This window comes from Tauraco erythrolophus, chromosome 8 (assembly GCF_009769465.1).
Source record: "Tauraco erythrolophus isolate bTauEry1 chromosome 8, bTauEry1.pri, whole genome shotgun sequence".
NCBI lineage: Eukaryota > Metazoa > Chordata > Aves > Musophagiformes > Musophagidae > Tauraco > Tauraco erythrolophus.
Genome location: NC_141472.1, coordinates 26,411,427 through 26,424,322, shown reverse-complemented (window position 1 = coordinate 26,424,322; position 12,896 = coordinate 26,411,427). Strand labels below are relative to the sequence as shown.

At 45.4% G+C, this 12,896-nt stretch overlaps 2 protein-coding genes across 2 annotated transcripts in view; one reads left to right on the top strand and one right to left on the bottom strand.

The window, feature by feature from the left end:
- Window positions 1–12,896, bottom strand: part of PLA2R1 (phospholipase A2 receptor 1) — a 177,778-nt gene that overhangs the window by 16,243 nt on the left and 148,639 nt on the right. The window lies entirely within an intron of this gene.
- Window positions 1–12,896, top strand: part of LOC104373597 (unconventional myosin-X) — a 93,049-nt gene that overhangs the window by 53,487 nt on the left and 26,666 nt on the right. Inside the window, exons 20-23 of the mRNA XM_086616155.1 lie at window positions 398–522; window positions 1,314–1,428; window positions 7,361–7,467; window positions 11,812–12,117. Coding sequence (XP_086472281.1) covers window positions 398–522; window positions 1,314–1,428; window positions 7,361–7,467; window positions 11,812–12,117 — 653 coding nt within the window. The remainder of the gene's footprint in view (window positions 1–397; window positions 523–1,313; window positions 1,429–7,360; window positions 7,468–11,811; window positions 12,118–12,896) is intronic.

The following is a 12,896-nucleotide window of genomic DNA, read 5'->3' as shown; positions in this document are numbered from 1 at the left end:
CATTTTTTCTTTGCGTTTCAAAACCATGTATGATATGACAGAGGAAAGCCTGCTGGGGGTTTTATGCCAGGAAAGGATTCTGCAGTTTGTCTCCAGTTTGACTAGAGAGAGACTGCAAAGCGAACTGAGTCAGAGTTCTGCATTTTTTATGTGTTAATGCATTATATCATTGCTTTACTGCCATGATCCAACTATGACAGCAGTCTGCAGGCTGTTTTTTCCCAGGATCTGCCCAACTCCCTTTCATTGCTTTTTCTGCATCAAGGTTGCAGAGGTTGCTTTCCCCTTGACCCAAACTTCTCCCTTTTCACCTTTGGTATTGCAAAGAAGCAATACCAAGATCAACACTTATTCTGTCTCTCTTCTTATTTGTTTTTGAATCTGGATCATTATATAGGCACCGAATCTCTTCAATCCAGATGTGGTGCTAAATCAGCTCCGGTATTCAGGGATGCTGGAGACAGTGAAAGTTCGGAGAGCAGGTTTCCCTATACGGCGCCTTTTCCAGGACTTTCTCAGCAGGTAATTGCTGTCATTGTACCATATGCTGTAACAGCCTCAAGGTGTAAGATTCTATATATTTGTTCCCTCTATAACTGTTGTGACTGATATGGATTGTTTGTGAGACGTTTTTCTAACCATGCCCTTATTGCCGATATCATAGACTGATTTGGAAGACCTTTTGGAGATTTGCCTTTAAGGTAAAAGTCAGAATGGAAAAATAGCCAGGCGGTCCATTTTTTAATTATTTTTTTGTAGCTTTGCCACAGATTTGCTTGTGTGATGCTGTGAAACCCAGCTGGTCACAATATATAAAAAGAAAATATACTGAAAACCTTTAATCTGGCAGGCTGAAGCAAATTTTAATAGACAGTATAGTTGATGATTAATATTGGAAAGAGTGATTATTCCTTTTAATTAGCTGCATCAAAAGGATTTCTTGAAGTTTAAGGCTGGAAGGGACCATTGAACATTGCTTCCTTTGTCTCTTGGAGCATTAAATGCCACCCCTATACTGAACAAAATAACTTGTGTCTGATGAAAGCACATGTTTCAGAAAGACAGTTGTTCTTTACTGAAAAATACTGTTGAGTTTGTGTTTTGTTACTGGGATTGCAACAATAATCACCAGTGTAGTAGGAACAGATAAAGACTGGGGGATGGAAATTTCCAAATTGGAAGGCTAACATGAAGAAGGAGGGTCCCAGAGGAAGAAGGACTAATGGCAGGAGGATAATTAGAGTTAAAAGATGGGATGGGGGGGGGCAAGTTACTGTCATACATAATCTCATGAGCTTTTGCTTGATTCTTAGGTACAAGATGCTTGTGAAGGGGCCAAGTTTGTCAGACAACAGCAAAGCTGTATGTGCAGGCTTTCTTCAGACCTATGACAGCAGCAAGAAAGAATGGCAGTTGGGTAAAACCAAGGTACTTCACCAGTGTGGGGCAGGGTATGGCTTTGTTTCAGCTGCAAGGGGATGCAATTGCATTTGGTGAGATTCAAGGGAAGTAGAAAGGGAAAAGTAGTGATGACCCTTTGAATACATTGAACTATGCCACTGACCTGTAGCATCTCAAATATTTCCCATGTTATGTACCTAGAGATGTAGAAGGCTTTTTGATTTTGTTTAAAGTCCTTCTCATTTACCAAGCCAGATTGATTTTGTTGTGTCTGATCTAATTTAAGGGTCTAAGGAGGGCAAGCATGGGCGTCATTGTATGCAATAGCAATGTGTGCCATTAACTCTTGCGTCTTGTGCCAGATATTTTGCTCTGCTTGGCTAACCAGAATTCTTGCAGGAGGCAGTGAGCTGCTGCTTGGTATATATCTAAACTGTGAGTAGGTAGCTAGATCACCAGATGTGTGACAGCCTTCTGCTGTGGAAGCTCAGCTGCTGGTTTGTACAGTTAGCCCAGATGCTAGCATACATTTTCTAGGAAAATGTATCCAAATACTTCCCCCTACTTGCATGATTAAGATTTTGCTTCTGCTTTGGTGAATGTTTAACACTTCTCTCTTGTCTGATACAGTCTTGGATTTTTGAGTGGGGTTTTTTGATTTTTTTTTTTTCTTTTCTCTCCAGATATCCAGCTGGAAATGTACCATTTTCTTTTATTTAATGGGGTGGGAGCTGGATGTTTCAGTCTGAATTTTTCATGCTTTGAGACAGCTTCCCACAGAAATAGATGTGAGTGTTGTGAGGTGTAGTGCTATAGAAATCTTGGAGTGGGAAACTGTCTCTATCACAGCTTTCCATATACTCCAGTAAATTCTTCAAATATTCGAGGATGGATGCTGTCCAGTGCAGACAGCATTTCTAAGTAGTGAGTATGCAGTCCGTGTCCAGAGCAGATGGTCGTCCATCAAAGCAACTTTTCTTGCATTTTTTGCCCTTCAGCCTTCAAACAAGTAGTTCAGAGTATTTCCAGAGTCATAATAGAACTGGAAGTGATTCTAGTGAATATTTACATTTAATTTGTCTAGGAGATCAAGTAATGATATTTGTTCCTTTGAGCAATCATTTCTTAATAAGTAACTAGTCTATAATGTTTCTTAGAGAGTGAGGTCTCTCTCTCCCCTTCTTAGTGGAGTACTGTATCCCAGTTGGTAGTCTGGGATGTGAACTCTGTGTGACAACCAAGGAAACCACTGGCCATTGCTGTGGGAAGGAAATGCGTTAACCTGAAGTTTTGAACGCCTTCCTTCACATGCCTCCGCTGACGTTCCAGGAAGGTTCTATCACTTAGCTGTATTTCTGCATTATGATTAAAGCATTCCCTCTCTCTGATTTGGGAATCTGGTATCTCCTCACTAGTCCCTGCAAACCAGGAACCATTGCAGTCATTCTTGTCCCTAGATAACCCACGCTGCTTGGGTGACTGCCAATCTCGCAGCATTTTAATGTTAAAGCCTAAGTGGAGTGTGTTCGTGTTGCAGAGCTGCTTGTGCCTGGAAAGCTTTAGAAAGGGGTGGTTAGAGCTGGTAAACATGGAGTTTGAACTTTCTTCCTAGCATGACAAGAGATGGAAGATTGCTGGCTACAGCAAGGGCAGCAGAGAAATGCATGTGAGGACCAAGCTCACATGCAGATACTCACATTTTAGAATATAGAAGGTTATAAGCTGTATAGCTGGAGTCGAGGGACTGCAACAGACTGACAACAAGCAGGAAATCCAGACCGCTTTGAACCCCTGGCAGCAATAGGATCCCTTTTCTCTTCAGTCCCCATTATGCATCCTGAAGGACTGAGTCCATCTGTCTGTTTTCACTCATTCCTTGACCTGCATAAACAAATTCTTTGGGAAAAAAACAATACAGGTGGTAAACTGTGGCAAATAAAATGTGTGTGTATTTTGCCAAAACACTGGATGTACTCTAATGTAATTTTTTTTTAACAATTCTGTCCTAGAAACTAAAGCTTGGATGGAGAGCTGTATGTGGCATGTTGGTAAACAGCAGTCTCTGCTAGGACACTGGTTGCTGTTGGGTCTGAACATTGTGGGAAGGAAAAAATGATTAAGAATGGCAGTCTTTGTATCTCTTTGTTTCTGAGAAGGAAAATAGAAAGGAGTTGGGAAGCAGTTGAGCTATCTTGTTTGGTTGTAGAAGTTATTTTGTATTTGGCATGGTTTGGATTAGAGATGTCTGTCCTGGTAGAGGGGAGCAGTTCTATTTATTCTGAAGAATATTTCACTCCAAGGCTGCCCTGGCCTGTTTCAGCCCTGCTGCCATGCTGAATGGCTGGCCAGCCCCTGGCTGCTCCAAGGTTCTGTCACCATTGTCCTGCCATTTCATTCTTCAGATGAGTTGCTTGACATTCTTTCCCATGCTCAGATGGTGGCAAAGCCATTTCATTGCTCCCTTGGACACCACTCTTGCAACTCTGCTTTGTGACAGTGCCTCCAGAAAGCCTGCCCCTAGGAAAGCAGATGCCAGGGTGAGGCCGTGCAGAGCAGTGGTGGTTCCTGGTAGTCTCTTCCCTGCTGCCTGTATCCAGCTGTTGTGTCTTGGTTTGGGATTATGGAGTGCTTTGTTTGCATTCATGTTTTAGCTGGTGCTAGGTAACACAGGCCTGGAATACTTGAGTTGATGAAGAGCTTTAATTTTTCCAGAGGCTTTCAGGTAAGGGTGGAGTGAGGCTGCCAGCTAAGAAGCACAAAGTTTAGGTCATTGTCCTGGAGAGGAAGTCTCCTGCATGCCTTTGCTGCCACTTTTTCTGCTACAGGTGCAGCTCTGGATACCCTGGTAGCAATTCCCAGCACCAGGTGAGAACTAACCTTGGCTTATGGAGCCAGGAGTAGCTTCTGAAAAAGGTGTGACAGGCCAATGGGCATGTAACCTAGGAAGAAGTATAAGGGGTGGGCGAAGAGCAAAGCTTATAGAAGGGGGAATACTTCCTGTAAAATGAATGGAAGGATAATTATATCCCTAGCAATTGTTTGGAGGAGGAAGGAAAAGACTCTGTGAATTGGTGCAGGGGATTGTGAAGCTTGGGAAAGGAAATGGGGGAGGAAGGGCAGGATGATATTTGTGTTTTTCATTAAGAATAGAGCAGCTGCTGTGCTGGCAATTGTCAAATTAATGTTTATAAGAGGTATTTAACGTATATAAGGCAGGTTTTATCCGGTGGCATGGCAGAGATGAGGGCTCGGATGCAAACAAGTAGCGTGATGATAGAAGAGCTTGTGCTAAGGTGCCCTTGTCTTCACTGGGGATGTGCTGGGAGGGAGCAGCAGCTTCTGTGCCCCTTTCCTCGGTGCACTTGGACTTTCTGCCATACTTGCCCATACCTACAACACGGATTCCATAAGGCTGTTTAACAGTAATCCTTGCTATTTGAAAGCATACATTCCATATTACAGACTGCTGTTTTGCAGGGCCTGTTTGAAGGAGGAGGGTTCTGTAGACTATTTGGCATCCAGGTCACAGTGACCCACTTCCTGCTTTCCCAATGTTGTCCCCAAGAATCATATGATCCTACTTATGTACACATGGGTGCGCGCACAGTTACATTTGTGTCTGCTGATGTACACAAAACCTTAACTAACATGTTCACTGTTGCACTGACAGTGCATGCAGGCATTGAGGCTGTGTGAGGAGCACTGTGATGCTGCGCTGTGGTTTAAAACTTGGCCAGTGTCTGATAGGAGCAGATATGATAGAAGTAACTTTATATGTTTTGTTTAATCATTCCTTCCTCAAAAAAGGTGATCTCATGTTTTCAAAAAGTGGCTATGAATTATGATAGAGAAACAGCCACCTTCCAAATTATTTCCATAAGGCATCAAAAATATTTCTGGATTTGGACACATTTTACTCTTCCTTGTCATCTACGGGAGTCTAAAAAACCCCTCAAAATGCCAATAGCTGATGACTAGGTGTTGTTATGTTATTTGAGATTAACCCCTCACTCTCAAGCATATACAGAAACCCTATAGGATTAGGATTGGGTCTTGTTGAACTCTGCATGCCTCAAAGTTAGGTTTTTTCCCCCTCCTTACTGGCACAGCAAAATCTATGCTTACTAGCAAAGTACTGATGGACTGAATATTTTTGCAATTTGATGAGGATAACGGACTGAGACAGTGTTTTGCTGCTTGCATTCTTGAAATGGGTGACTGGTGCTTGGTTCTGGAATATAATGGAAAGAGCAATCCCTGCCTCAAAGAAGTCTTTAAAAGATTGTTGAGCTGACAGAGGGAGTGGATGTACAACTTGCAGGGAGGGATGCCAGCTTCATGGTTGGCAGTACCTTGATAATGAACCTTCTTTTAAGGCTACCCACGGTTACTTAGTAATTTCGAAGCAGCTCATTTCTTAAGGCCATCTTAATGGAAATGGCTATCCAGGAGAAGGAAGCCACTGGCAATGGGTACTAACTCAGGGAGAGGTTTTAGTACACAGTGGTCATTGCAGGGAGAAAAAGCCTAAAAGCAGTGATGGAAGGGAAGGTATACAGAGACATAAGGGGAGGTAAGTGGGGAGGGAGAGAGTTCGTGCATTACACTGGGCTAAATGACTGTTCAAATCTCTGAACATCCCTCTGGCATCTCAGCATAGCCACATGGTTCCAACAAACTTGTAAGAAGTTTTTACTGATTAATGTAGTTCTGCAGATCGATGAGTGTCAGCTCACAGCCTGTCTTCACGGCAGTGCTTTAACAAGTGGGGCAGCACTTTCCTGGCACAGTCTGTTCTGCTGCTGGCCCCGGTGGTGATGTAGCCAATGTCAGGCAGCAGGTCACACGAGCATGGCCATATGGCAGTTGCTGCTGTGACTGCAGCTTGCATGGACATACTTTCGCCAACTTTTAATCTAGGCTGGGTACTGCTAGCAGTGTACCCACAGTGCCGTGGAGCTCCGTGCAGGCTGCAGTCCATCTCAAAAAGCAAAGGATTTATTTCAGCAATTTGTGCTGGACCCTGTGCTAACATAATGCAAGCCAGCTGATTTAAAGTAGCTCAGATATGTCAGCGCAGCTCCTGTAATCGTACCCTTATCTTGCTTGTATCTCAGTTCTTTTGTCTCTAAGATAGCACTGCCATCCCTCACGCAAACATTGAGCACTGAGCAGAGGTTTGAAATACAGGTGATGAAAGATGCTTGAGAACTAAAATACTGGAGACTAGTGCAACCGGTAATACTTGGAGACCTCCTCCATCAGGGCCTAGTTCCCCTGATGCATGCTGCACTGCTGAACTTCTTCAGCAAGGAAGCATCTCCACCTCAGAGTTTCTGGAGGTTGGTGGAGGGCTTCAGCTTCCACCCAGAGCCGGTGGACTGCAGTATGCTCAGCTTTGCACCTCGACAGAGCTTTTAGCTCTCGCCTGTCTTCCAGTATTAGGATGGCTGTTAAGATTGCCTCCTGGAGTCTAGAAACCTAAACGTTCCTCCCTTTCCTTGAAGTGCGGAGGAGTTTCTTTGCAAAATATTTAATCACCTAAGTAGGTATCAGTGCCTGCTGCAGGGAGGTACAGGATTGTGCAGGGAAAGCTGTCAGCTGGGAAAGAGTTAATCACAGGCGCAAGCACAGGCTCTCCTCCTCCTCCCTCCTCTTTCCCTCCTTCCTCTGCTCCCTCCCTCTCTCTCTTTTAAGTCTTGACCACGGAGCGAGGGAGGCGGGGGTTGGGCACCGAGTTAGGCTCCCGTCGCTGCAAAACTTTCTCCCGGTGCTCCGAGTGCGGGCACGCCGGGGCGAGCCCGAGGCTGGCGCTGGAGCGCCGGCAGCGGCGGCCGCGGGCGCCCGGGCGCGGAGCGCACCGTGTGCCGGTCACCCGGGGATGAAATCTCCCGGCTCTCCCGGGGACTGACTTCTTTCCTCTCTTTGTGTTTATTGAAACTCCTCCCCGTGGCGTCAGGTTTTCCTGAAGGAAGCTCTTGAGCAGAAGCTGGAGAAGGATCGGGAAGAGGAGTTGAGGAAAGCTGCTATAGTCATCCGGGCCCACGTCTTGGGCTACATGGCAAGGTCAGTGCTGGGGGCTGCCCCACCGTTCCTGTGCTTGCGTGCCTGGGTTGCCCCGACCCCCTGCTTTGCTCTCTAGTCCCCTCGCACGCATCCCTCCCTTCTTCCTCTCCTGTATTCTAAGGGCGAGCTGCAGTATCTGTCCTCTCTGCCGTCATCAGTTCTGCTGAAACCTTTCTGCACCGTTGCCACCTCTTCTTCAATTCTGTGCCCACTTGCACCCTCCCTCAGCACTGCTTGGCAGGCTTCTGCAGGGACCTCTGTACCCATTGCTTGCCTCTGATGACACCTTTTCCTCGCCTCCAGGGCTCTCCTGGCTGGGCCCCACCTACGCCTTGGGTCCCCTCCTTTTCCTTATGCCTGTCAACTCTATTTTCTGCTCCCCCTGCAAATCGCTTCTTCTTCACTTGCAGCTCTGCCTTTGCTCCCCCTCTTTCCTCACCCTGCCTGTTTGCCTCGTGATCTCCCTCTCCTTTTAATTAACTCTTCAGAATTGGTTTTTGGCCAGCTTTGCACCAGTAATCTCCTCTTGCCGCTCCCTTTTGCACCTGACCAGGGGAGGGTTGGGAGAACCAACTGCAGACAAACCGCCCCTCCTCTGCCCCTCGCAGTCAGTGTAACAGCTGACTCCTTAATGGCTGTGGCATGCACACTTAATCCCAGTAAGATGCTCTTTCCTGGCTGGTTTCTGCTCCGGACACCTGTCAGTCAGGGGTGTGAGGAGGTGAAGTCCCTGGCCAACAGAGCTGTTCCAGCAGGCACTCTTCTTAGAGCTCCAGTTACAGCAGGTAGCTCATTTTGCGTTGGGAAACATGTGCAAGGGTTGTACCCTGCCTTGCCAATGTGGAGTATCAGCAAAACACATATTTGGTCTCGGGGGCTTTTCTTCATTTATTTATTTCCCTCTAGGAAGACAAATGAGCTAGCTCTATTGTTTGTACATGAGATTGCAAGTTCTTTGTGTCAGGGCCTCTGCTCTGTTTTACTTTATGTCTAGCATTTGGAGACAGCGGTAGGGATTAGCACAGGAAAATTGATTTTTCTGGGAAACGTCACTGCAGGCAAACTGGATTACTGCTTTCCCGAGTTTCTGGGAAGGTAGCTGCTGCCCTGCAGGGCTGTGATGGAGGCAGTGTTGCAGTAGTGTTCCTCTTGGCTAGAAATCTTGTGGTCCTCCGGTTTCCACAGATCTGAATTCCTCATCCCACGTGTTGCTCTTCTGAGTCTCGCCCTTAAGAACAAACTGTGCTTCTGCAGCCAGAGTGGAAATCCTCAGAAGCAGCTGGAGGTAACTGGACATCGCAGGGGAAGAGAGCAGGGAGTGAGGAAAGAGCTAGGGAGGGAGGCTGGAAAACTTTTCTGTGAAGAGTTTCCAGTTGTGCTGCACCTGTATTGGAGAAAGTCCAGGAAGAGGGAGTTCATCTGGGCAAGCGGTCAATGGTCTGTGCAGAGTTGGGCAGAGGTCAGGAGTACCAGTGTGCGCTGCCTTAAGCTTGGTACCATTTCTGTTAGTTTTGCAAGGACAAGGGTATTTAAATTCCCTTAGTCTCATGCGAAGTAGGTTAGCGAAGAAGGGTACGTATACCACAGGAGAGATTTTACTGGCTTCTCCCCTTTCGTGAACTTGTTCTGTGAGCCTGGAGAACCAGTCCTCAGGGTGAGAATGTTTTCTTTGCTTTCATTCCCTGCAGCAGTATCTCTGACTGATCACTAAAACGTGAGACAAGAAAGTCAAGCCCATTCAGATGACCCCATTTTTTGTAGCTAATCCGTGGATTACCTCTGAGCTGCAGGTAACAGCTTCACCAGCTAAAATACGCATAACTGTTCCCAGGCTTGCAGGATCTATGTACAAATCTGGCAGTGTCCCTGAATTCTGCAGGACCTTACTGCTCAGGGGAAAAAACAGTAGGAAATTACTCCATAGCCCTGTGTTCTCTAGTCCTTAGAGGCATAACTGCTAACTACAGCTCATCGACAGAATAATTAACTAAATTCCAAATGCAGCATTGGAGCCTTGCAGCCACTCTGCCTTCTCTCGTGATACATGGTCAGAATGTCTCCCATCTCCTTGGCATGGGCTGCAGGTTGAATTTCTTTGGCCAGTGCAGGAGGGTGAGCGGAAGGTTGAACAAGTGGAGCGAAATTCACAGCCTGTGTGCAGCAATTCCAGCTGAAGGGCATCTGCAAGCTTGGCTGCGGTCATGAGGAATGAGGGGGCACTTCAGCCTGGAAGATTAGCAGGCAGAGCCAGCCTGTAGCTGGGCAGGGCTTGGCACATGTTGCACTTGAGAGAGTTTCTGGCAGATGCATTTTCTAAAAGTCAGAGTGCCCTTTTTGATGCACTTATATCTGCCTTGGCAGAGGGGGGTGTGTGCAGCTGTTCACACCCCATGTGCAGGGTACAAGGAGGACAGAGGGAGCAGGGGTGAGGGGACTGCAGCCCAGGAGCAATTCATCTAAAACCTCCCACTTCTTATCACTTCTTTCCTTTCCTCTTCTTTCCTCTGTGCTTCCTCCTTTTGACTTAATACTTACGGAAAAGAGCGTGACCCCTGCACACTACTGCTATTAGCATCCCTCTCCTGATTTTCTTGACTAGGCTGACATATCTGGTGTGCAGGGAGGTGGCAAGCTGTCAGCATGAGTCCCTGTTGCCATTTGAAGTGGTTTTGATTGCCAGGAAGGGGATTTTGAGGTGTCTTTTCCTCAGGGGATTGCAGAAGGTCTGTAGGAAGGAAATGTGAGAATACTGTGCTATTTCCAGTGTGCTTTCTAGGATTATAAGACCTCACAGCATTACTGTAGCCTGCTAGCCCAAGATCCTGTGTTACAGCCCCATAGAATTTCCCTCTGCAGATTCTGGTTTGGAGTAAAGAAGGCTTTGATTTGAATAGTGCCAATGATTATTTCCCTACAGCAAGATATTAAGGTGTCTAAATATATTGTTACTTTAAAAAATGTCTGCTTATTTTCAGCCTGAATAGACTTCAGCTTCAGGTCAATTAAATCTTGTTGTGTCCCCTGTTGGGTAAATAGAAAAGCCACCCAAAAATGTGGGTACTTTGACTGGGATCAAGCCTTTCCTTAGCCTTCTCTTTCTTAAGGTCATGGAGCAAATGCTCTTTTTCTATAAGCCAAAATTTCTGGCTTCAATCCTACTTCCTCAGAATTCGCTTGAAGGTTTAACATTGTTCTTGAAATGGAGGTGCTAACGCTGAACTCAGGATAAAAGTAGCAGTGTAGTCCCCTTCTATGCAGTGTTTCTGCTTGCAAGTATAAGAATCTCATTAGTATTTTTTTTCTGTACCACTGTGTTGGGAGTTTGCCTTCACCTGATGATCCCTGTGACCCTGAAGCCCTTTTTTGACTTGGTGCTTCCTAACATGGTCCCACATCAGGTGTGTTTGGCCTTTCGTTCTTCAATACAAGACCTTAGGTTTGGCTCTTTTGAATTGTTTAATGTTTGCTTGAACCTAGCTTACAAATTGATCCAGATTACTGTGTAATAGTAACTCTTTTGTTATTTGCCCAGTTTGTGTATCATGTACAAACTTCTACCAGTGACTGTTTTTTTTCAGGTCCTTGATAAAAATATTCCATAATGCAGAGGCAAGAACTGACTTTTCTAGAACTTCACTAGATTACAGAAATACTGAATGCTGATTCTTTTATTTTTGAGCCCTACCATGTTTTTTGGTTTTAAAGTACAGCAAAGTTGATTTTGGTAGCATTATTGCTTAAGCAAAATGTTGTGCAATGTAAGTATACGTCTTTGGGAGCCTGTTACAATGTTACATTCAGCAATCAATATTGTAGCATCACTGTGTTTTCCCCCAGACAATACAAAATTGATGTGACTAGATGTATTTTTGCACTGTTTTTACTTTTCCTGGAGTGCTTCGCTTTTGGCTGCTTAAAAGGTGGGGTAATGTGGGACTTTTTTCTCATACAGTAAGACCGTTTTTATTGTAATGAATCCACACTGAATGATTATGCTAGCTGCACAGTGAATGTGTGTATGTGCAGTGCAAGGAGACTTTGGGCCAGTGGACTTTCTCTTTTCACGTGCTAAATATCTGTCCTTCATCCTCGGAGGCTCGTCACTGAAGTAGGTGCCCACAGAAACAAACCAATGGCTTGTAGGATGTGGGAGTGAGAACAGTGAGGAGATATGATTTATAGGTAATGGCAGTAGAGGAACAGCAATTGTGTAATTTCTGAGCAATATTTTTGCAAATTAATATTTCTGTGCATGTGGTAAGATTGGTCGATATACCAATGGGCATGGTAAATGCAAAGCATGTATTGTTTCATGGCGCATTAAGTGTCTGGTTCTGTTTTTAGGAAGAAGTATCAAAAGGTGCTAGCCAGTGTTGTTATAATCCAAAAGAACTACCGAGCATACTTCTGGAAGAAGAGCCTGCTGCGACTGAAGGCCTCTGCTATCACCCTGCAGAAGCACTGGCGTGGCCGCCTGGCGCGCAGCCTCTACCAGCACCTGCTGCAGCAGGAACTCAGGCGGAAGCAGGACGTGGAGGAGAGAAGGAGGCAAGAGGAGGAAGAACAGATCAGAAGAGAGGAAGAGGAAAGACAATGGCAAGAAGAGGAGGAGCGTAGGAGGAAACGGGAAGAGGAAGAGGTGAAGGAAAGGTACAATATGGTATCTTGCACTCATAGTTCCCTAGCACTAAAGCTGCTGAGGTGTAAAAGCGGGTCTGGGGCACTGGCGTGATGATAACACTGGAACAGCAATTGCATGAGACAGTGTACCAGTGCCAGTGGGCACAGGTGGGGTGGGCTGTGGGCAGCTTAGATTAGAAAAGCAACGTGAAAAAGGAATGTCCTGCTTCCTTTAGGAAAGCTAATTCTGGTGTATTTTTACCTCTGTTTAGTGTTTTTCTGCTTTGGAGTGTACATGAAAGGAGGCAGTTTCACTGATTGGGCAGAGATGTATAATTTTCTCATTACTTTTGCAGTGGTAAAGGAAGTTTTATTCAGGCTTCCAAAATCTGGAGGGATTAGCGGTATGAAAAAGTACCAGTGTTCACGAGTCTTGGTGTGTCCAGTAAGCTGGGTCAGACAGCTAGATGGGCAGTGCCCCTGTGCTGCTACTGCAGTTCTTACACTCATGAGAATACACCTGCTCGCCCTGCTCCTGCTGCTGTGTATCTCTCATCAGGGATATGGATGTGTCAGGAGATCAGGAAGGGAAAGGAAAGGCTAATGTGACAAAAAGAGACAATTTGTGAGCAGTGACAGTACGCCTATTGAGAATCCTGCACCTCATGCATCATTTACTGTTCACTCCATGGTTACCTACATCCTGTCCAAACTGGATGTCTCTCGTGATAATCTTTTGGTTTAAGAAGCATAAAACTTCAAGATTATTACAGAAATTTGAACAAATAATCCTATGACATTTTAAGTTT